This window comes from Paroedura picta, chromosome 2 (assembly GCF_049243985.1).
Source record: "Paroedura picta isolate Pp20150507F chromosome 2, Ppicta_v3.0, whole genome shotgun sequence".
Classification (NCBI taxonomy): Eukaryota; Metazoa; Chordata; class Lepidosauria; order Squamata; family Gekkonidae; genus Paroedura; species Paroedura picta.
The window spans coordinates 181,876,014-181,899,903 of NC_135370.1; the positions used below are offsets into that span (position 1 = coordinate 181,876,014).

Below are 23,890 nucleotides of genomic sequence, written 5' to 3' on the forward strand. Positions count from 1 at the left end.
CGCCGATTAGCAACCGCCAGCAGGAGCGTCTGAGATCTGTTCTTAGCTGGTTTCCCCTTTATTCCCATGAAAATTTCCAGAGCGACTAACAGTAAAATGCCAAAGTCAGACAACAAAACCAGAGCTGCCCGCTAGATTTGAGAACATCTGAAAAGCAGGGCCAGGCTTATCCATTGGAGTAGTCAACCTGTGCTCCTGCAGCTGTCAATGGACTACAATTCCCATGAGCCCCTGCCAGCACTTGATGGCAGGGGATCATGGGAATTGTAGTCCATGAACATCTGGAAGAAAGATCAAAATTTCTTTGGACTCTAAAAAATCCCAAAAGTATTGTGAGCCCAGGGCTCACGATACTTTGGGAATCTTTTAGAGTCCAAAGAAATTTTGACCTTTTATTTCTCTATCCAGAGAAAAAGATTGAGGGCCCATGAGAATCTATCATCAGAAGGTGGCCAGAAATATCTATCAGCAGGGCCAGAAATATCAAGAATTCAGCAAGTGAAGCTATTGGGCCAGAGGTGACTCAAAGGCCTTCTTAAAAAGCCAGGCTTTTAGTGTCCAACATAAAATGAGCAGCAATCAAAACAGGATATCCCTTGTATAGGGATTCTGTAACCATGACACCACCACCAAGAAGACCTTGTTCATCCCAAAACGTGACACGTTGAAGGGCAGAAATGGCCAGCAGAAGGGGGACATTGAATCAAGAAATCAGCTTAGGTATTTCCTGCCTTAGAGGGCAGATGCTTTAAAGGCTTTGAATCAGGTGTGAAACAAGACCAGCTAGCAGTGTAGATGGAACATTGCAGAAGCAATTTCTGTACCTCCATTCTACTGATGTCCTTTTACCCCCATCCCCTTTCCTCCAAGAAGCACAGGACAGATTACTGGGAAATGCACTGGTGAGTAGAATTGTAGAACACAGGTTGTTCCCGAACATGCTTCCAAGGGCAGCCCCACAAGATCTCATTGCAGCAGTCCAGCCTGGAGGCTACTACAGTGCAAATGTGTGCGGATAACTGAGTCTTTTCTGCAGTATAGTGCGGGTGGTGCTCAGCTGAACAAAGGATGTAGGAACGCTCCACCCTCCCTCAAATTCTTAAGTGGGTAGTGATAGTGATGCTCTGTCTTCTCTGTGCTTTGGGGGATTCTGGTCCCACTCCCAAATCTGTAGAAACACCTCCCCTAGAGTTGGAAAACCCAGCTAGTAATGCCCTTTTCTCAGTGAAAATGGCCAGCAACATTCAAAATATGCATACACTGTAAAAATACCACAAATAATCAGAAATAATTTTTCAATGCAGGAGAGAGATTCTAAGTGAGAGCAAGATCCGGGCAGCACATTCCAAGGAGTCTGCCTGCATCTGTTGCTTTGCATTGGCAAATCCTGAATGGGCGCAGCCTTCCCCGTGGCTGCAGCGCCACAGCGAGCGTGTCTATACCGGCAGAATTTCTGCCTGCAACGTAGCATGGTGGGGGGAGGAGAATCGTAGGGTGCTGCGGCTGCGCACGTGGCTGTCAAAACACATCGACAACAGAAAGTGGGCTCTCGTGCATGTGAAAATGAGACGCGGGCAGAAGTGCAACAGGTAAAGCCGGTCTCCTGCACGAGGACTCGTTTGTCGCCACACTCATTTATTTGTGCAGAAAGCACGCTCGGTTGCAAAGGCCCGCCGCGTGCTTCAGTCGAGCTATTGCGCAGGCGCTCACGCACTTCCACTCTTCCTGCCCCGCACATGTCGGATTCCAGCAACTGCAATGAAGAACCGGAAGTAAAGCTTTCATCTCATCCCGAACCAGCATGAGAACCCAGCCCCCTTAGCCTTCATTAGCGAAGGGCCACGTCATTTAAGGACCTGGCCAATCCCGCCCCTTATACCTATGGAATAAGTCCCGCCCCTTCGCTCTGATTGGCTCGCTGCGTCAGACACTGCAAAGAGGAGGCGGAGCTTTTCAATCCTCTCGCCGCCGCCTCTGCGCAGGCGCGCGTGGCCCGTCTCCTCAGCGGAGTGCGACCGACTGAGGCGCTTCGTAGTCGCGGCCGACCGGAGCGGAGTCTCGGCCCGTCGCGGCGCCATGTTCCGACGGAAGCTGTCCGCGCTCGACTACCACAACCCGGCCGGGTTCAACTGCCGAGGTGAGCGGAGGCGAGAAGGCCGCGGGCCGACTCCGGCCCCTCCCCCCTGTCCAGCACGGTGCTTGGCCTCGCTGGCGCGCATGCGCCGCCCAGGGCCCCGCCCACCGCGGCAACCGCTCCTCCCGACGCCCCCTCCCCAACTGATGACGCGGATTCGGAGCCCCGCCCCTTTGCCCATTCATTCTTTTTACGTCGCTTCTGGTTTTGCGATAGAAGGAGGGGCGCAGATTTTTTTTTTTACGAGGTTGATTTTATTAGCTTGCTTGACGCTGTCTTGGGGATATGCTGATGACCCCTGGGCTGGACTGGAGGGGCCACTGACCTAAGCCAGCGTGGCTTCTCTTTTCTGGAGCAGGGGAGAGCAAACTGGCTGGCAGGGGCTCATGGGAATTGTAGTCCATGGACATCTGGAGGGCCACAGTTTGCCCACCCCTGCTATAGTGGGTAGATTCAAGTGGTTCGCCATGTTGATCTGACAACATCTGACAACCAAGTTTTAAGACCAACCAAGGCTTATAGCTCACGCCTTGAATAAATCTTGGTTGGTCTTAAAGGTGCCACTGGACTCTGATTTTGTTAAGCTATAGAGGGAACACGGTCTGGGGCAGGGGTGCTCTGACTTTTTGCCCTTGGGGGCCGCAGTGGGAGGGCTTCTGGAGTTCTGGCCTTTCTGGTGGACCTCATGAGGGGTTTTGGCCCCTGCGTGACACAGAGTGTCGGACTGGATGGACCATTGACCTGATCCAAAATGGCTTCTCTTAGGTCAGCATTTTACTACAAAGCGCAATTACTGAGAGAATCCAACAATGTCTTTCGGAGGCACCTGTAAAACCAACCAAGTTTTATTCAAGGTGCGTGCACACTGCTGAATCTGTATCAGTTAAAAACATCTGTTTGTATTTGAAGAAGTGTGCTTGCGCACAAAAGCTTATACGTTGAATAAAACACGGTTGGTCTTCATGGTCCCACTGGAAAACATTGTTTATTTGTAATTTTATTATACACACACATACACACCACCCTCTCCTTGTGGTGCAGGTGATAGGAGGAGTAATAGTAGTAACAGCAGTAATAATAGAGACATTAATATACCAACTATAACCCAATAGTTGCCCCTTGATGTCTTTACTGTACATCTGTGTCCATTGAATGTTCTTAGTAACTGCACATGGTAGGAAAAATGCTGACTTGTATGATCTTTTGTCTGATACAGCAGGACTGTACTTACATTCTTAAATGAAGTGTCCATTTTGGAGACAAACTGATTTTGTTTCCTATTTGATGCTGCTACAACTTTGCTTCATGTATCGGGGCGGAGGATACAGGTGGTAGTGGTAAGAATTGTAATAGACAGGTATCTTTGCTCTGGAAAGTATTGCTGGCAGGTAATGTTGGTGGTGCTTTTTCGATTAAAAAAAAAACTTTTCTTCTTGCTCAGAAGTGGGTTAAGGAGTTGACCATATCTTAGTTATGGGCTCTTGCTCTTCTGATGTTCATTCTGTGTTTGAGGCCTGGTTAATCAGGCTGTCTAATGGAATCCAGTATTTTAGACTGAGGTCAAGTGCAGGCTTCATCAGATAGTATTTTAGGTGGGGCTGTATTGCTAGTGCCCAGCTTTGATTTTTTTATTTTAAAAAAATAATAATTTTGCAGATGAAACTGAATTTCGAAACTTCATTGTCTGGCTCGAAGACCAGAAAATCCGACACTACAAAATAGAAGACAGAGGAAATTTGAGGAACATCCACAATGCCGCCGAATGGACCAAGTCCTTTGAGAAGGTAGTACAGAATGAAACCTCTGCTGCGCAAGGCTGCAGTGTTGTCTCACTGCTCCTGGACATTGAGTGAAAGAGTCTCTGCAGACTCAGAGAAGATGCAGGAAAAGGCGGTTCAGAAATTGCAGGTGCCCCTTTGAGTTGATTGCTGGGCTTGCAAGGGCTTGTGTCTGTGTGCACGTAAGGCCATGACTGTAAATTGTGAGTGAGTGGAAAGAGGATGGCTAGTATTGATTTGCGTGCTGTACCAGGAGCCTCTTGTGGCGCAGAGTAGTAAGGCAGCCATCTGAAAGCTTTGCCCATGAGGCTGGGAGTTCAATCCCAGCAACCGGCTCAAGGTTGATTCAGCCTTCCATCCTTCTGAGGTCGGTAAAATGAGTACCCAGCTTGCTGCTGGGGGGTAAACGGTATTGACTGGGGAAGGCACTGGCAAACCACCCCGTATTGACTCTGCCATGAAAACGCTGGAGGGCGTCACCCCAAGGGTCAGACATGACCCGGTGCTTGCACAGGGGAGACCTTTACCTTTTACCAGGACAGTTCAGATCAAAGAGGGTAGCTCTTTACAAAATGCATAATTAACTGAATGGCATTCACTGTCACACAGCGAGGTGATGGTCACTCCCTCGAAAATGAGTCATCTGGCACTACAGCCGTTTGCATGAAATGCATGCCAAAAGTGTGAAGCCAGCAAAGTATATTCAAGTGATGTGCTTTCATGGGCACGCACACTTCCTCAGAAACAGTGTCATGGAATGGACGTAATCAGTTCAAGTCATCAGCGTAAGAGTAAATTGACATGCACCATAATGAAGATGGATTCAAGTGGGTAGCCGTGTTCGTCTGAAGCAACAAACCAAAATCAGAGTCCAGTGGCACCTTTAAGACCAACAAAGATTTATTCAAGGCGGGAGCTTTTGAGTGCAAGCACATTAGTCTGAGAGAGTGCCTGCACTCGAAAGCTCACTCCTTGAATAAATCTTTGTTGGTCTTCAAGGTGCCACTGAACTCTGTTTTTGTTTCATATTGAGGATGGTTAACGAATTCCAGAGATAAATAGGAAAAACCAGCCATCTGGATCTGTTTGGATTCCCTTGCAATGGAATTGCAGGGGAAACATTTTGGGTACAATAAAGATGTCCACATTAAGAGAGTAATGAGCTAGTGTAGAATCAATGGCTGGCAGCCGTAAGCTAAGACCTCGCCCTTCCACCCCCTTCCTCTCCTCTCCAGCATGGTAGCATCTTCCACGACATTGTATCTTAGGCAGTGGGCGTGCCAACGAAAGCTCATCCCTTGAATAAAAATTTGTCGGTCTTAAAGGTGTCCCCGGAGTCTCCATTTGTTCTGCTGCTTGAGACCAATACGGCTGCCCACTTGAATATAAACAGCATCAGACCACCGGTCCCTCAAAATAAGTGTTGCCTGCTCAGATTGACAGTGGCTCTCCAGGGGCTCAGGGAGAGGTCTTTCATTGGCCCTTGGTGTAGTGGTTTCATTGGCCCAGTTTGGTGTTGTGGTTAGGAGTGTGGACGTCTAATCTGGCATGCCAGGTTCGATTCTGCGCTCCCCCACATGCAGCCAGCTGGGTGACCTCAGGCTCGCCACGGCACTGATAAAGCTGTTCTGACCGAGCAGTGATATCAGGGCTCTCTCAGCCTCACCCACCTCACAGAGTGTCTGTTGTGGGGAGAGGAATGGGAAGGCGACTGTAAGCCGCTTTGAGCCTACTTCAGGTAGAGAAAAGCGGCATATAAGAACCAACTCTTCTTCTTCTTTCTACTAGAGATTCCAGGGATTGAACCTGGGACTTTCTGTATGCAAAGCAGGTGCTCTGCCCCTGAGCTGCAACAGTGTGTGCGTTTGTGTGAGAGTGAGTGAGTTGGTGGTGGAAAGTACCATCACATCATAGCTTATAGTGTCCCTTTTTTTGGGGGAGGGGTTGTTAGGGGGAGAGACATTCGGAGGTGGTTTGCCATTGCCCGGCTCTGCATCATGACCCTGATGTTCCTCGGAGGTCTCCCCTCCAACTACTAGCCCAAGCTGACCCTCCTTAGCTTCTGAGATTTGACAAGGTCAAACTCCCCTGGCCCATCCAGGTCATCACATATGGGAGCTGCGTAGCTAACAACGGGGCATTGTGTAGTCTGTGGAGATTCCACGTCCCTAATGAATAGATCCTGAGGGCAGCAAAGGGAACGTCTCTCTGCCTTGAGCTGCATTTGTACCTCCCCAGTTGATCATTGTATGAGACTGAATCCAGAGATATGTTTTCAAGCCAGAGTTATGTTTTCACTGACCGATTTGGTGTGGAGGACCCTTCCATGCAGGAGGAGGGCAAGTTTCATCCCCTGCTGCAGCCACAGTGGTGCTCTACCACGACCCCAAGATCATTTTCCGTTTCAGTCTCAGCAGGATGAGACCCCAGAAGCCCAAACTTGAAGAGGGGAGTTCTTGGTATTCCAGTCAGGCTGTCGCCTTGGCTAGCTTCAGATACCTTCTTCCATGGAAGGAATAGGCTGCCTAAGGAGGTGGTGAGCGCCCCCTCACTGGCAGTCTTCAAGCAAAGGTTGGATACCCACTTTTCTTGGATGCTTTAGGATGCTTAGGGCTGATCCTGCGTTGAGCAGGGGGTTGGACTAGATGGCCTGTGTGGCCCCTTCCAGCTCTATGGTTCTGTGATTCTATCTATGGCACATGTGCAAGAGTCCTTTAGAAAATGATAAATCCTGGGTATGCTTAATCACCAAAGTGCATTGTCATGCGCACATCTTTCCTGCGCTTTACTAGCTGCACTGGTTGGCAGTGGAGCACTGGATCCAGTTCAAGGTTTGGGTATGGACCTTTGCAACCCTTCATGGTCTAGGCAGTATTTGCAAGACTGTCTCTCTCATTATACCCCTGGGAGAGATTTGCGTTTCCAAAATTGCAACCTGCTAGTAGTCCCCTCAGTTAACTATTGTCAACCAAGACCAAGGCCTTTTCCACCCTGCCTCTAACCTGGTGGAACAGGCTTCCAGGTGAGATCCAGGTGCTGTAGGACTTTCTTCAGTTCCGCAGGACCTATAAAACAGAGCTGTTCCGCCAGCCCTTTGGCTAATGGTGGGCACCGAGTTTCTGTTACTGGCCCACCCAGCTGTCCGACTGACCACACACCGTAATTATTGTAATGTTTTAATTTGTAAGTGTCATGTTTTATTTTGACAATTGTGAACCACCCAGAGCCCATTCATAAAAGTGGGAAGGGCCGTATACAGACCTAATAAATCAATAGATTAGCCGCAGCGTTTCCTTTATGGGGTTTCTGTACCTGCCAATCAAATGCTAGTTCTTGGTAAACCTGTTGTCCTGCAGTAAAGAAAACACTTGCAACTTGTATTAATTTATTTGCTGTCACGTGTTTGCTGACTCCTTGTTTACAGTTAATGAATAAAATTTTTATTTGCATTTCCTCCCCCCCCTCCCCCCCCCCTTGCAGTACCTGAAAGATGTGAATTGCCCCTTCTCCGTGCAAGAGAGGCAAGAAACAATCGACTGGCTGCTAGGCTTAGCTGTGAGGCTTGAGTATGGAGACAACGGTATGTTTTGCCTTTTGCGGTCTCTTGTTGGGAGGGAGGTGGGTGGATTTGTTTGCATGACCCTCTCTGATCTCCCGGTGGAACTGGACTTTCTCAAACCAGGGCCAGAGGGAAACCACGTAGGGCGGGTTGATGAAGGCACTTAACTGACAATTGGTGGCTTTTGTCTGTACAGTACTTAAGGGTGCTTCTCTTAGAGCAGGGGTAGTCAAACTGCGGCCCTCCAGATGTCCATGGACTACAATTCCCAGGAGTCCCTGCCAGCATTTGCTGGCAGGGGCTCCTGGGAATTGTAGTCCATGGACATCTGGAGGGCCGCAGTTTGACTACCCCTGTCTTAGAGTGTGCTTGTGTAGTCCAGGCTTTCACTTCATGACTGCCCTGGAAGGCATTTCTGAGTGGGAGGGAGTTAACTAACTTTTCTAGATATTTCTAAGATTTGTGAACCATTTCTTGGATGAGATGACCCTATATGGTCATGTTGACCTGATTCTCCCCCCCCCCCTTCGCCAAATGGCCAAGGAAGGGGTGGAAAGGGGAGGGGCTCCAAGACACAGCTCTGCTTCCCAACCATATTCTGCATGATCATGCCACTTCTGGGGTTTCTCAAAACCTGAAGAATGTTTCAGGGTTTTTCAGCAGTAAAAAAATGTTAAGAAAGGCTGGTGTAGCTGCTTCTATTAAGTCAGATGGTTGGTCTGTCCAGGTCACTCTTTCCCATCCCCTCCTGCCTGGCCCTTTTTCAAACTGGAGATGCCGGGGATTGAACCTGGGACCTTCTGCATGCCAAGCAGAGGCTTTTCCACTGAATCACAGCTCCTCCTTAATAAACGTGAACACAGGAAGTGGCTTATACTAAGTCAGATCATTGGTCTATCAAGGCCGGACTCTCCCATAACCTCCAACCTGGTCATTTTAAATGGGGATGCCAGGGATTGAACTTGGGACCTTCTGCATGCCAAGCGGCAGCTCTTACACTGAGCCACAGCCCCTCCACAAACACATGAAGCTGCCTTCTACAGATTCTCAGACTTTTGGACCCTACATGTCACTGTTGTCTACTCAGATGGGCAGTGACTCTCCAGGTTCTCAGGAAGCTCTTTCACACCCCCTGCTACCTGGTCTTTTTAACTGCAGATGCCGGGGATTGCACCAGGGACCTTCTGCATGCCAAGCAGAGGCCCTACCACTGAGCCACAGCCTGTGGGCACGTGTTCCCTGTGTCAAGGAGAAAAGCAAGCAGAGGAAGGAGGTTTTAGGAGAAAATTGAGAAAGGGAAGGGATTTGGCTCCCCCCCCCCCCCGAATTGGTTGCGCTTGTGCTTCAGCTTGCCGTCTCCTTGTGCTCTTCAGCAAAAGTTTTGCAGAGCGCTGTGCAGCCCTGAACTTCTGGGAAGAAAAATGTTAGCACCCTGGGTCTCTGCCACATGTCCATCTGGGCCTTTGTCTCCGAGGATGGTGGAGGATCCTGGTGTACTTTTGCAAAAATACATTCTCCCCTCCCCAGCAATCCAGAACATTTTCTCAGCTGCCATTTGAGCGTCCTCATTATGAGGACGTTGATGGACCAGAATCCAAAATGAAGTCTGCAGACCACTCTGGCAGCTGCTGCAATCCTGCGTACAAGCTGTCCTCTCGGAAGAGCGTGACCGCTTAGCGCTTCTTCCCTTTCGGCCTTCTCTTGTCTCCGTTCTCGGGCCCGTTGTCATTCACGGGACGCAACGTCTTTTGTTTCGACAGCTGACAAGTATAAGGACGCCGCGCCAGAGGGGGCCAAGAACGAGGATAATGCAGCCAAAAACGCAGAACCCCTGATCAACTTAGATGGTGAGTGGAGAGACGCAGTCCTTGGGGGGGCTCTGAAAACCATAAGGCCTGAACTAAGGCAGGAAAGGGATTGGCTTCAGAACCGACCGGTGTGTCTCTTTCACAGTGAACAATCCCGACTTCAAAGCCGGAGTGATGGCTTTGGCGAACCTCCTTCAGATCCAGCGCCATGACGACTACTTGGTGATGCTGAAGGTGAGTTGGAGGGCAGTGGGAGGGACTTAGTTTCTGAAATACTCCTGTGGTTAGAAAACATGGAGAAGTTACAGGTGCTTCTCCATTCCCCCTCTCTCCTAGCTTGGTGTACTGTTCAGGAGCACCAAATTCTAATCTGGCAGGCCGGATTTGATTCCCTGCTCCGCCAGATGCAGCCAGCTGGGTGACCTAGGGCTAGTCACAGCCCTGATAGTGCTGTTCTCACAGAGCAGTCCTGTCAGGGCTCTCAGCCTCACCTGCCTCACAGGGTGTCTGTTGTGGAGAGAGGCAAGGCAAGGCGATTGGAAGCCACTTTGAGCCTCCTTTGGGTAGAGAAAAGTGGCATATAAGAACCAACTCTTTTTTCCCCAGAAAGCCACCTTGAACCATGAAGATAGGCGGAAAATAAAGATTTTATTCAGTCAGTCAGTGAAAAGTTCCTAACCCAGACAGCAGTTCCCTCAACTTTATTTCAGGGGCTTGACATTTAGGAAAGAAAGGAAGGGCTTTGGGTCTGTCGGTCCTCTGCATGAAAACAGCCTTTATCCAAAATATCCTCTCTGTAGAGGCTGCTTCTTTGCCGAATGAGGCTATTCAGCTTTTAAGGTGCCTTTAGAACTTGGAGCCTCTTGTGGCGCAGATTGTGGCAATAAAGAGCCTCTTGTGGCGCAGAGTGGTAAGGCAGTCTGAAAGCTTTGCCCATGAGGCTGGGAGTTCAATCCCAGCAGCCGGCTCAAGGTTGACTCAGCCTTCCATCCTTCCGAGGTTGGTAAAATGAGTACCCAGCTTGCTTGCTGGGGGGTAAACGGTAATGACTGGGGAAGGCACTGGCAAACCACCCCGTATTGAGTCTGCCATGAAAACGCTGGAGGGCATCACCCCAAGGGTCAGACATGACTCGGTGCTTGCACAGGGGATACCTTTACCTTTACCTTTAGAACTTGGAAGGTGTACAGGATGGGCTCTTGCCCCTGACATGCCGTCCGTTTGACTGAGGAAGTAGTGCCAGAGGCTTTATTAATAAAACTGCCATAGGATGGAGTACTGTCTGCAGGCATCAACGGCTTTAAAAAAGGATTAGACATTCATGAATGAGAGGTACACCAGTGGCAGCTAGCCATGGTGACTTATGGGAACCTCCACATTCAGAGGCTGTCAGCATCTGAATCCCCGAACCAGGAGGCAACATCCAGGCCTCGGCCTCTCTGCCCTGCTGTTGGCCCTCCAGAGGAACTGGCTGGCCCCTGTGTGAGACAAGAGGCTGGACTAGGTGGATCCAGCCTGGTCTGATCCAGCAGGGCTCTTCTGGTGTTCTTCAGTTTAGAGTCCACCCCTGCTTCACCACTACACCACGCTGGCTGTAAAGAATCATTCCCCACTACGTGCTAAAAGTGGCACGGGTTCGAGGCGTCACCTGAACCTTCTTTTTGTCCCCAGGCAATTCGCATCTTGGTTCAAGAGCGCCTGACGCAGGAGGCCGTAGCCAAGGCGAGCCAGTCAAAAGAGGTATGTCGCTGGTCTCCCTGTGCTTATTCACTGAAAACTGGGCGTTTGCCCAGAGCCTTGTTAAAGATGCTTAAGTTGTTTAAATACAGCAATCGTGAATTAGGCTGTGCCTGCATGAATACCAGGAGGAGCTAGAACAGCCTTTCCCAACATTTTACCATTGAGAAATCCCATGAAATGTTCTCCAGCCTTCGAGAAACCCCACAAGGGGCACAATCCTGCAGAATAGGGCTGGGAAGCAGAGCTGTGGATACGCTCACCTGGGGCTCCTCTCCTTCCCACCCCCTCCAGGCCCACCATTGGCCATTTTGGGAGAAAGGGGGTGGATCAACATGACTATAAATGGTCGCATCACCTGATAAATGTTTTAACACATTTTAAATATATATTAAAAATGAATTACCCATTCCTTAACCCAGTGGTCCCCAACCTTTCTGAGGCCACGCCCGCACATTGGGCCGCGCTCGCACAGGCCACGCCCGCGCATTGGGCCACACATGCGCGAATGCACAGCCCGGCCCTGATTCCCTCACCCCGCCCTCCCGCAGTAAGAAGCTTCCCGGGCCGCAAGTTTGCGGCCTGGGAAGTTTTTTGCTGCGGGGGGGGGGGGCGGGGAGAGGGAGCCGCAGTCTGCAGGTTGGGGACCACTGCCGTAACCCATCCAGGGTCATCAAGAAACTCCAGGGTTCTGTGAAACCCTGGCTGAGGAAGCCTGGCCTAGAGAAAGGATCCTGTTCCGGAAGTGACAGCAACGGCAGTCAGTTGCTTGAATGAAAAGCTGTTTTTTTTTTTTCAGAGCGGGAGCCCAACAGAGGCTCTTTAGTCTCGTGTGTTTGGGAAAAAATGTGAACCGCTCCACTGCATGCAAGAGTTTCTCTGTGAGGCCTCTCTGTCTCTTAGCCCTCCCTGGCTCCGCTTCGCTAAATCCACGGGCTGTCTTACAAGTCGTCTGGCAAAACGTCCCGTTCTGTAGCAACACAGAAACTGCCTAAATTAAGGTGTCCTCAAGAATATTTTGGGAGTTCACTTTGTTTGCAGAACAGAATATTTCCTGCAGGATTTTTTTAGGTGATCGTAAAAAAGGAAGCTCAGAGTGGGGCATCCAGTGAACTTAAAATCCCGTTACGGCTTGACTTATGCAGGATACTGGCTGAGTCCAAAGACCTCCCCTGCAGGACTCAGGAGCTGTGTTGTGCCTTGTTCCCCATGCCAAGCAGCCACAGGGTAGAATTTGCATGGGCAGCAGGCAGAAGCTGCTGAGCCCCTGCCAAGTCTCCCAGGACCATGCGTTGGCTCAGGCCTGCATCTTTTCCTAGTCAGGACTAAGCCAGAGCTGGAATTCATGAGTGGAGGGCCAGCATTCGTGGGCCGAAACGAACCACACACTCCACTTCCTCGGCTCTCAGGCGGGACTCTCTCACAACAATTGAGCAATGAGTGCTTTGTTCACTTCTCAGCCCATAAGTTATAACCCCAGGCTTGATCAACCAAGGTTTTGTAAAACCTTGGGGTTTCTTGACAGCCCTGGAAGGATTTCCCAGAATTTCTATATATTTTAAACATTTATCGGGTAATACTGTCACATATGCCCATGTCAACCCACCCAACCATTCCCAAAAGGCCAATGATCAGCCTGGGGGGTGGGAAGGGGAGGGGCCCCGGGTGGCCGTGTCCACAGATCTGCTTCCCGACCCTATTTTGCTCGATTGTGCCCCTTGCGGGGTTTCTCAAAGCCGGAAGAATGCTTCAGGGGTTTCTCCATGGTAAAAAAAGTCAAGAAAGGCTGTACTAACTTGTATCTTAAAAGCACCTTTTATGAAGTTTCAGGAATATGCATGCAGACAAGAAGGCGTTCTAACTTGGGTGACCAGAAAACAGGCCTTGCATGGAGGTTCAATCACAGGCTGCTGCAGGGGAAAACCTCACAAGCCTAAAAGGGGACTCATCAGGTTGATGGCGGAGAGGCCTACTAGTAATACTGGCCTTGGGGGATAAGGAGACCTCCATGACAGAAATGCTGATTCTGTGAACTTAGGCGGATTGTGAGTGGGTGAGCAGGAGGGACTGTGTCCAGGCTTGGCTCTTGTGGCCCTTCCTTGCCTGCCCTGGGAAATGCCCATCGCCAATTTGGGTTAGGGACAGGAATTTCATCCAGGCCAGGCTGGCCAGGAATTCTGGGGTGGGGGCATCATCTGGACATGGAATTGAGATCCATGCTGGGTGGGCAGGTAGTTGTGAGTGTCCTGCACAGTGCAAGGGGTTGGACTAGATGACCCAGGAGGACCCTTCCAACTCTAGGATTCTATGATTCTAAATTCTGTCTAAACCTCTGGAAGAAGTTCCTGACAGTTAGAGTGGTTCCTCAGTGGAACGGGCTTCCTTGGGAGGTGGTGGGTTCTCCATTTTTGGAGATTTTTAAACAGAGGGTGGATTGCCATCTGATGGAGAGGCTGATTCTGTGGAGGTTCGGGGGGGTGGCAGGTGACAGTGGATGAGCGATTGGGATGTGAGTGTCCTGCACAGTGCAGGGGGTTGGACTAGATGACCCAGGAGGTGACTTCCAACTCTAGGATTCTAAATTCCAACGAAACCTCCAGAAGAAGTTCCTGACAGTCAGAGCGGTTCCTCAGTGGAACAGGCTTCCTCGGGAGGTGGTAGGTTCTCCTTCTTTGGAGATTTTTAAACAGAGGCTGGAGAGCCATCTGCCGGAAAGGCTGATTCTGTGGAGGCTCAAGGGGGTGGCAGGTGACACAGTGGGTGAGCGAGAGGGTTGTGAGTGTCCTGCACAGTGCAGGGGGTTGGACTAGATTACCCCGGAGGGCCCTTCCAACTCTTTGTTCTGAGGCCCTCAGCCTCTGAAGCCCAGTGCTAGAGGCAACATCAGGGGGAGGCCTCTGTGCCCTCTCCATGGCCCTGTAGAGGGACAAACTCATGGAGCAAAAATAAAAACCGGGGATACTCAGAAGTAGCAGTTAATGTTGATATGTGTTTCTCCTGGGAAAACCTGGGCTTGGTGTTGACAATCTTCTTTATTTAGTATATATGTAACAAGAGTGTGACAGTTCTTTTTACAGTAACGTTTTCCTTTTTTCCTCTTCCGCCTTGCTCCAGGGTTTGCCTGTTGCCTTAGACAAGCACATTCTTGGCTTTGACACGGGAGGTAAGAGGGTCTTTTTAATGCCGTTTTCCTCCACCATAAACGATCCCTTGTTCTCTGTCACGCGCAGCCCTTGCCATCTTTTCTTCCAAAGTTGCCCTCCTCTTAGGGGGTTCCACTGCTGAAACTGCAGTGCTTGCTACCCTGTGAAAAACCCTCCCAAACCATGCTTGGTGTTTTCCCCTTACGGAATCGTCTTTGAATTGTCCCCGGTTCCTTTTAACCATGTGGCGAACTTCCTTTTGCCTTTCCTTGAATTTGGAGAAGTGCACTTCAAAACTAGTGCGCAGCACCAAAACCAACCCCCCTCCCCCCGAACCGTAAGATCATTTCAGAAGGGTAGCCGTTCTCCTCCTCCTCGAGCCCACAAGCGCCTCAATGCAACATCTGAACACTTTGTTTTCTACGGTGCTGCTGACCTTGTATCTCGCTGTTCCACTTCACCTTTTCCCAGTATGTTTTTGGTCCTTTGGAGGCTGTAGGTTCTCTTCCATCTCAATAGATTACAAACCCAGTTGACGTTAAAAATCCAGGTGCTCCCTGCCTTCTCTCCTGTGGGGGGGGGGTGGCCCGGAGTGCTGGGTTGCGCAGTTCGGCCACCACCAAAACCCAAGGCGCCCAGCGGAGAGGAGGGGTGGCAGTGGCGGCGTGCATAGAACTCTGTGCCTGCGTGTGGTTGCCGGCTGGTGCTGCCGCGGTGCTGGGTGCCTCAGTCGTCAGCGATCACTGAAGCAGCCAAACCGCACCGGAGTGCGCAGGCCTAGCTGCAATGTTACTGGTGTGGTGCATGGACGTCCATGGTGGGAGGCCAGTTTGTTGTTGGTGTTCTTTTAGCCTCAGGAACCTAAACTTGATTAATACACACTGGTGCTGTTTTTTTTTTAATTGTGTTCCACCCCGTATAGGCTGGTTCACAGCCTTGCCCCCAGGTTCTGTAACTGCTTCTCTCCTGCCCCGGAGGGACAGACCCGATCGAATGGGATGAAATTAATGCAAAATAAATTCTGTCTAAATCTCCGGAAGACGTTTCTGCAAGTTAGAGCGGTTTCTCAGTAGAGCAGGCTTCCTCAGGAGGTGGTGGGTTCTCCATCTTTGGAGGTTTTTAAGCAGAGGCTGGAGAGGCTGATTCTGACGGAGGGGCTGATTCTGTGAAGGCCCAAGGGGGTGGCAGGTGACAGTGGGTGAGCGAGAGGGTTGGGAGTGTCCTGCACAGTGCAGGGGGTTGGACTAGATGCCCTAGGAAGTCCCTTCTAATTCTGTGATTCTATGATTTTGGATAGAGCCTCTTGTGGCGCAGAGTGGTAAGGCAGCAGTCATGCAGTCTGAAAGCTTTGCCCAGGAGGCTGGGAGTTCGATCCCAGCAGCCGGCTCAAGGTTGACTCAGCCTTCCATCCTTCCGAGGTCGGTGAAATGAGTACCCAGCTTGCTGCTGGGGGGTAAATGGTAATGACTGGGGAAGGCACTGGCAAACCACCCCGTATTGAGTCTGCCATGAAAACGCTGGAGGGCGTCACCCCAAGGGTCAGACATGACCCGGTGCTTGCACAGGGGATACCTTCACCTTTACCTTTACGATTTTGGATATAAGGCTACCACCCTCTAACAGGTCTTTTAACCACCACCCCGTCCTGCTCTTCCTGAATCAAATCCTTAGACTTGGCCCGTCATGCAGAGGGCCTGTCATTCCAAGTTCAATACGAGCTCCTGGCCTTTCCCCCTCCAGATGCCGTCCTCAACGAAGCGGCCCAGATCCTCCGACTCCTGCACATAGAAGAACTCCGCGAGCTGCAGACGAAGATCAACGAAGCCATCGTAGCCGTGCAAGCCATTATCGCCGACCCAAAAACTGACCACAGACTGGGCAAAGTGGGAAGATGAACACCCGAAAACGCTCCCAGTTCTCATGTTCTTCACTGCGTGGACGGAGGGGGGGGGATAATCCCCTGCAAACCTAGCATGCCATTCATAACACCGCTCCTGTGTTGGGAAACAAAACGGGGGAGGGGGGCGCTCCACCACCAACTCCACTCAATACCGGTTTTCTTTATACCAATAAATCTTGAGTTTAAAGAGAGAGAGAGAGAGAGAGACTGGTGTCCTTTGAGCTACATATTAGACTGCGTAGCAGCAGCCCTAACTCCATTCGGGACCAACCGGGGCAGATTTAAAGCATCGGAGAGCCCAGCTTTTGTTAATTTTATAACGTTTTGGTTCTGTACACTTAGCCTGAGATCTTCAGAGCACCATCTGCGGTACCGTTCGTGTGTCACGAGAGCCCTGCTCCAGAAGAAGGTCCGCGTGAAGGAAAGAGGCTGTCAAAGGGGTTAAAAATGGTCTTTAAAAAAGAATTAAAACTTTTAAAAGTTTATTTGATTTTCGGAGTATCCTAGGAAACGTGAGCCCGTTACACTCAGGCATATTTTTTTTTTTGGCACGCATACAGACATTCGGACACAACGGCTTGCAGCTGGAAACGTGAGCCCCTCCCTTTCTAGCATATAAATACTAAGAAGACAGGGTAGGGGTCGAAGCACCAAAAGACTGGATAATTGCAGCGAGCTTCCCTCCGCCCCGTTTATCCATGTGAAGTTTTCTTCTAAACCCTCCCCCCCCGTCCCCTCCCCGGGGCCAGAAGTCACCCTGGTGGTGCTAAAAGCTCCCCCACCCCAGGGACACACTTTAGAATAAGTGTCTCTCTCGTGTTTTCCACTAAAATTAAGAACAAAGTCAGGGGATGTCCATGCGCTCTCTTTTAGGACAAAGTAGTTCACGTCGGTGAAAGAGAATTGATCCACTCCCTCCTCCCCTAGCACCATGACTTCTCTGCAATACATTAAAGGTTTTGGAGTTTTTTAAAAAAATGAAACGAAATACAGTAGTAAAAATCTTGAGGTATAACTTAAAAAATAATGGGATAGTTTTTGCTCTAAGTTAAACCACTTCACCGCCTCCCGTTAATGCATTGCTGGCTGTCCTGCTGTGGAGGGGGGGCCTCTTTTATGTACAAGGTTGGCAGGAAGCACAACTCTACTTTGGTGGTCGCAGGGGGGACGTCTTCCCCTCCAAGCCCCGGGAGCTTACTTCCTTCCTGCAACAAGAGAGAAAGAGATAGCAGCAGGGTGATGCTGGGCAGTAAGTTCAGGATGGACAAGAGGAAATACCGCTTTACACAGAGAGTGATTAAAATGTACAAAGCGCCACCAGAGGGTGCAGCGAGGGATGCTTTGGTAGGCAGACTCAGTGTGGCATTACACCCCACAGATCCCTGTCTGCATCTCTCCAGTGGTTTCCCGACCTGGATCTAGCAACCCGACCCCCGTCCCACTAGGGGTGCCAGCCTCAAGGTGAGAACAGGCGATATCCTGGCAGTCTTCAAGTAAAGATTGGATACACACTTTTCTTGGATGCTTTAGGATGCTCTGGGCTGATCCTGCATTGAGCAGGGGGTTGGACTAGATGGCCTGTATGGCCCCTTCCAACTCTATGATTCTATGGCCTGTATAGCCCCTTCCAACTCTATGATTCTGTGATTCTAATTCTGAGCAGGGGGTTGGACTAGATGGCCTATATGGCCCCTTCCAACTCTATGATTCTGTGATTCTATGGCCTGTGTGGCCCCTTCCAACTCTAGGATTCTATGGCCTGTATGGCCCCTTCCAACTCTATGATTCTATTCTATGATCCCACACTGACAGCTCATCTCCAGAATACAGAGATCAGTTCTGGCAAAAGAGGAAGCTTTGGAGGGGGTACCCCAACTGCAGCTCCAGTCTAGCCCAAATCTCAAGGCGTTTCCCCCAATTGCATCCGTTGACCCTCCCCCCGCCAATGGCCACCCTAGATTGAAATGCAAAACCTTTGGAGTGGCATCCCCTGCAGAAGAGGCTCGGCAGATGGGCAGATAGCCCTGGTTCCAGCCATCCATCAGGGCTAAGGTCAGGCCCCCCCTGAGGCAGGGCAGCTTCCAAGACCCGGAGTTTCTAGGGGGGCTTCACCCCCTTCCCAGATGCCTTGCGAGTCTTCCTCCCCACCCACCCACCCCCCATGCAACCGCTCCCATTCAGCTCCCAGGACTGCCATGGGGTGGGCCTCTGAGTCCCGGAGACGATGGCAAAGATGCGTAGGGGTGGGCAGCAGGAAGGGGCTCAAGGGACATACTGTCCAGAGCCCATCTAAAGCTGCAACAGGCCCTGGTCCCAACCAGCCATGGCAGGTGAGAAAGAAGAGAGCCGCCCCCAAATCCAAAAACAGGACAAATAGTATCAGGGACTGAGGCCTGCAGGGCTACTCCAACCACCCGGTCCAGTCACCCCGCAGGTCGGTGCTTTGGCAAGACCCAGAGGAGCACCAGGAATTTTGCAGGATCCCTAAGACGAATACTCAAAAGGGGGAGGAGAGCGTTCACAAACCACCCTTCCTTCCTCCCATTTTGGGGGCTAGTCGCCCCCCCCACTTCCTTTACCTCCAGGGCAGTACAGGTGGACCGCCGTTATCCCATAGAGGTGCGTCCGCTGTTCAGGGAGGTATTCGTCTGTAAAAGCACCGTCGTTTTTATTCACAGCTATGACGCCGTCCCTGCGTGGAAACAACAGGCAACAGTGGGTGGGGAGGAAGCCAAACAGGAGCTGTCAGGAACTTCTTCCGGAGGTTGAGACGGAATTTCTTTTGCCTTAATTTCATCCCATTGGTTCTGGTCTGTCCCTCTGGGGCAAGAGAGAACAACTCTTCTCCATCCTCCATATGGCAGCCTTTTAAATACTTGAAGATGGCTTCCCATCTTCTCAAAGAGTCTCAAAGTGGCTTCCAGTCACCTTCCCTTTCCTCTTCCAACAACAAACACCCTGTGAGGGAGGGGAGGCTGAGAGAGCCCTGAGATTACTGAAGAAGAAGAAGAGTTGGTTCTTATATGCCGCTTTTCTCTACCCAAAGGAGTCTCAAAGCGGCTTACAGTCGCCTTCCCTTTCCTCTCCCCACAACAGACACCCTGTGAGGGAGGGGAGGCTGAGAAAGCCCTGAGATTACTGAAGAGGAAGAAGAGTTGGTTCTTATATGCCGCTTTTCTCTACCCAAAGGAGTCTCCAAGCGGCTTCCAGTCACCTTCCCTTCCTCTCCCCACAACAGACACCCTGTGAGGGAGGGGAGGCTGAGAGAGATTACTGAAGAAGATGAGTTGGTTCTTATATGCTGCTTTCTCTACCCAAAGGAGTCTCAAAGCTGGAGACGCTGGGGATTGAACCTAGAACCTGGCTCAGAGCTATTTAAACCCCTGCTTTCTGCTCTTCAGGGGAGGAAGCTCAGCTCTTGGGTTTCAATGGCTTGGGGCAATTTAAACCACTGTCTTCTGCTCCCCATGAAAAGCAGCGGGGACGAGAAAGCAGGGGTCACCTGACTGTCACACTCCCAAAGGGGTCACAGTGTCCTCACAGTGAACCAATGTCCACTCACACCCTGCACCCACTTCATGCCAGGCAGATGTCTAAAAACACAAACTTGGAAGGGAACCCACCTCCTCCAATCGGTGTGGTAGAAATAATCCGCGTAGCCAACGAGGCTGAAGGGGTAGTTGAGGTTATTTTGGATCACGCGCCTTCCTGTTCCGTCAGGTGAGGCACACTCCAGCTTCTTAGTTCCTGTGCAAAGAAGAGACTTGGTCAGAGAACGCACCCCCATCTGCCCCACTGGCACAGTCCAGGATGCCACATGTTCATGAGCTCCTAGAATTACAAGTGGCCTCCAGACTACAGTGATCCTTTTTCCAGGAGGAAACGGGTGCTTCAGAGGGGTGGGAATGGCAAAATATCCCACCGGGTCCCTCTACCGCCAGCCCCATCCTCCCCAGGCCTGCCCCGAAATATCTGAATTCCCGTAAAGAGTTGGCTGCTCAAACTTGCATGGACTCTGACAATTAAGCAATCCCATTTGGCTCTGCTATAAACACCACATCGTTGAAAGTGTTTGTGCACATTCCTTTGCCACCAGTCCCCCGATTACCTGCATCCGCCCAACAGATCAGCTTGGAAAAGGGGTCGAAGGTCAAGCCATTGGGCAGCCCGATGTCTTGGTTGACCAGGATGCGCCTGTGCTCGCCCGTCACGGTGGACGTCTCGATCTTCGGCGCTTCGCGATTCCAGTCTGTCCAGTAAAGATTGCTGCGGGGCGGAAGACCACCAGGAGGAGGGGAAGACCAAAAGAGCCTCATAAGAGCCTGGCCTCAGTGGAGAGGCTGATTCTGTGAAGGTTCAAGGGGGTGGCAGGTGACACTCGATGAGTGAGAGGGTTGGGAGTTTCCTGCATAGTGCAGGGGGTTGGACTAGATGACCCAGGAGGTCCCTTTCAACTCTATGATTCTAAATTCCGCCTAAACATCCAGAAGAAGTTCCTGACAGTCAGAGCGGTTTCTCAGTGGAACAGGCTTCCTCGGGAGGTGGTGGGTTCTCCATCTTTGGAGATTTCTAAGCAGAGGCTGGAGAACCCTCTGATGGAGAGGCTGATCCAGTGAAGGCTCAAGGGGGTGGCAGGTGACAGTGGATGAGCGATAGGGTTGTGAGAGTCTTGCATAGTGCAGGGGGTTGGACTAGATGACCCAGGGGGTACCTTCCAACTCTATTATTCTATGATTCACTGCAAGGCAGGATTTTCTAATGAGGCCCAAAGAAGATGTCTCATCAGAACACCCCTGTGCTTCTATGGGGCTCCACGCATGGGGTGCCTCCCTTTGCTGAATTAAAGCTCGGCATATAGAAGGACCTTATCAGTGGTGGCACCCTGCTGCTCAGAAAATCTTTCAGAGATGCCCTCCACACACAAACACACACACACTGCTTTAGGATGCTTAGGGCTAATCCTGCGTTGAGCAGGGGGTTGGACTAGATGGCCTGTATGGCCCCTTCCAACTCTATGATTCTAGATGGCCTGTATGGCCCCTTCCAACTCTATGATACTATGATTCTATGATTCTATACACTGACTTCCTTTCAGCCCTGGGAATAAAGGGGGGGGGAAACGTTTTTTCCCACTTCTTGGGCTCTTTGTGGGCCGGCAGTTTTAAAGTTCCCGAGGGAGTGTGTTTGTGAGTCTGGTTCCTCCGGCTGCTTACCCACGGATCGGGTCCACCGCGATGGCGCGAGGGTTGACGAGGTCGGTGGCAAAGAGGACGCGGCGCTCCGAGCCGTCCAGCCGGGCGCTCTCTATCTTGTCCAAGCCGCTGTCCGTCCAAAACATCGTCCGCCGGAGGTGGTCGATGGCCAGGCCTTCTGGACTGATCAGCCCTGGGGAGCGAAACAGAAGTGATCCATCAGGACAGAAGCGAGCTGTGGAGGTCGGCAGGAGAACTCCGGTCTATTGACTCAAATTTAACTCCTTCCCCCAAAGACGTGGAATCTCCGGCAGCGGGAAATGCTACAAGCACAGCCAACTTCTAGAAGATACGGAGCAGAGGGCTATTAGCAGTGGCCACAAGGTATGCAGGGAGTTCTGGCCCAGCTGGTGGACCTCCCGAGGACCCCTGGGGGTTGGCCACTGTGTGACAAAGAGTGCTGAACTGGAGGGGCCACTGGCCTCATGGCTCACATCCACGGAAGGACCTCTGCTGCATATGTTGAGCCGAATGCCTCTTAAGAGCATGAGAGAAACCATGATTGATTAGACCAATTGCCCATCCAACATGGCTACGCTTATGAGGATCAACATGTGGAGCAGAGGCCCATCAGCAGCCAATGGCCACAAGGTCTAAGTGGAACACTCTGTATGGAGCAGGGAGGCAGAAGGAGGGCTTCTGGGGGTCTGGCCCACTGGGGGACCTCCTGATGGCCCCTGAGTGTTGGACTGGATGGGCCCTTGGCCTGACTCAACATGGCTTCTCTGATGCTCTTAACTGTTCCAAAGCAAGAACATTTACTGCAAGAAAGCCACAGAGTGGTCACTTTCAGCGTGCTAATTTATGTGCAGTGGGCCAGCAAAAATTCTGAAAAAGGAAGGAAGGAAGGGAAGGAAGGAAGGGAAGGAAGGAAGGGAGGGAGGGAGGGAGGGAGGGAGGGAGGGAGGAAGGAAGGAAGGAAGGAAGGAAGGAAGGAAGGAAGGAAGGAAGGAAGGAAGGAAGGAAGGAAGGAAGGAAGGAAGGAAGGAAGGAAGGAATCTCTGATCTGTCACGCCAGTGTAAGAAACACCCTGGAGGGCCAGCAACAGGGCAGAGAGGCCGAGGCCTTCCTAAGGACATCAGGAGAGCCCTGCTGGGTCAGACCAGGGTCCCTCCAGTCCAGCCTCCTGTCTCACTCAGGGGCCAGCCAGTTGCTCTGGAGGGCCAGCAACAGGGCAGAGAGGCCAAGGCCTTCCTAAGGACATCAGGAGAGCCCTGCTGGGTCAGACCAGGGGTCCATCCAGTCCAGCCTCCTGTCTCACACAGGGGCCAGCCAGTTCCTCTGGAGGGCCAGCAACAGGGCAGGGAGGCTGAGGCCTTCCTAAGGACCCCAGAAGAGCCCTGCTGGGTCAGACCAGGGGTCCCTCCAGTCCAGCCTCCTGTCTCACACAGGGGCCAGCCAGTTCCTCTGGAGGGCCAGCAACAGGGCAGAGAGGCCGAGGCCTTCCTAAGGACATCAGGAGAGCCCTGCTGGGTCAGACCAGGGGTCCATCCAGTCCAGCCTCCTGTGTCACACAGGGGCCAGCCAGTTCCTCTGGAGGGCCAGCAACAGGGCAGTGAGGCCGAGGCCTTCCTAAGGACATCAGGAGAGCCCTGCTGGGTCAGACCAGGGGTCCCTCCAGTCCAGCCTCCTGTCTCACACAGGAGCCAGCCAGTTCCTCTGGAGGGCCAGCAACAGGGCAGAGAGGCCGAGGCCTTCCTAAGGACATCAGGAGAGCCCTGCTGGGTCAGACCAGGGGTCCATGCAGTCCAGCCTCCTGTCTCACACAGGGGCCAGCCAGTTCCTCTGGAGGGCCAGCAACAGGGCAGAGAGGCCGAGGCCTTCCTAAGGACATCAGGAGAGCCCTGCTGGGTCAGACCAGGGGTCCCTCCAGTCCAGCCTCCTGTCTCACACAGGGGCCAGCCAGTTCCTCTGGAGGGCCAGCAACAGGGCAGAGAGGCCGAGGCCTTCCTAAGGACATCAGGAGAGCCCTGCTGGGTCAGACCAGGGGTCCCTCCAGTCCAGCCTCCTGTCTCACACAGGGGCCAGCCAGTTCCTCTGGAGGGCCAGCAACAGGGCAGAGAGGCCGAGGCCTTCCTAAGGACATCAGGAGAGCCCTGCTGGGTCAGACCAGGGTCCATCCAGTCCAGCCTCCTGTCTCACACAGGGGCCAGCCAGTTCCTCTGGAGGGCCAGCAACAGGGCAGAGAGGCCGAGGCCTTCCTAAGGACATCAGGAGAGCCCTGCTGGGTCAGACCAGGGGTCCATCCAGTCCAGCCTCCTGTGTCACACAGGGGCCAGCCAGTTCCTCTGGAGGGCCAGCAACAGGGCAGAGAGGCCGAGGCCTTCCTAAGGACATCAGGAGAGCCCTGCTGGGTCAGACCAGGGGTCCCTCCAGTCCAGCCTCCTGTCTCACACAGGAGCCAGCCAGTTCCTCTGGAGGGCCAGCAACAGGGCAGAGAGTTCAAGGCTGTCCCCTCATGTTGCCTCCTGGCTCTGAGATTTACAGGACTAGTGCCTCCAAATGTGGAGACTCTCCTCAGTGACCAAGGTGAGCAGCCATTTAGTGACTTATACTCCTCTTTTCAAGCTCCTGGGGC

General features: G+C 51.8%; 2 protein-coding genes across 3 annotated transcripts in view; one reads left to right on the forward strand and one right to left on the reverse strand.

Moving 5' to 3' along the window:
• The first annotated feature begins 1,952 nt into the window (after positions 1-1,952).
• Positions 1,953-16,252, forward strand: RTRAF (RNA transcription, translation and transport factor). Its single transcript, XM_077324055.1, has 8 exons — positions 1,953-2,137; positions 3,791-3,918; positions 7,393-7,492; positions 9,232-9,318; positions 9,425-9,513; positions 10,951-11,019; positions 14,131-14,179; positions 15,900-16,252. Exons 1-8 carry the CDS (start codon positions 2,077-2,079, stop codon positions 16,052-16,054), a joined length of 738 nt encoding a protein of 245 aa, XP_077180170.1. The 5' UTR covers positions 1,953-2,076; the 3' UTR covers positions 16,055-16,252.
• A 272-nt stretch (positions 16,253-16,524) lies between these two features.
• NID2 (nidogen 2) overlaps positions 16,525-23,890 on the reverse strand; it is a 62,954-nt gene continuing 55,588 nt past the window's right edge. For both annotated transcript variants that reach the window (XM_077324053.1, XM_077324052.1), the window contains 5 exons: positions 21,273-21,444; positions 20,168-20,325; positions 19,683-19,806; positions 18,639-18,751; positions 16,525-17,264 (listed from right to left, as the gene is read on the reverse strand). In XM_077324053.1, the coding sequence (XP_077180168.1) occupies positions 17,254-17,264; positions 18,639-18,751; positions 19,683-19,806; positions 20,168-20,325; positions 21,273-21,444 (578 nt within the window). In that variant the 3' untranslated portion in view covers positions 16,525-17,253. The remainder of the gene's footprint in view (positions 17,265-18,638; positions 18,752-19,682; positions 19,807-20,167; positions 20,326-21,272; positions 21,445-23,890) is intronic.

Bases quoted from the DNA above. Each gene is read 5' to 3' on its own strand.
- RTRAF (XM_077324055.1), top strand. From the start codon at position 2,077: ATGTTCCGACGGAAGCTGTCCGCGCTCGACTACCACAACCCGGCCGGG. The intron at 3,919-7,392 runs GTAGTACAGAAT...CCCCCCTTGCAG, and splicing joins GGACCAAGTCCTTTGAGAAG to TACCTGAAAGATGTGAATTG. The intron at 9,319-9,424 runs GTGAGTGGAGAG...TCTCTTTCACAG, and splicing joins ACCCCTGATCAACTTAGATG to TGAACAATCCCGACTTCAAA.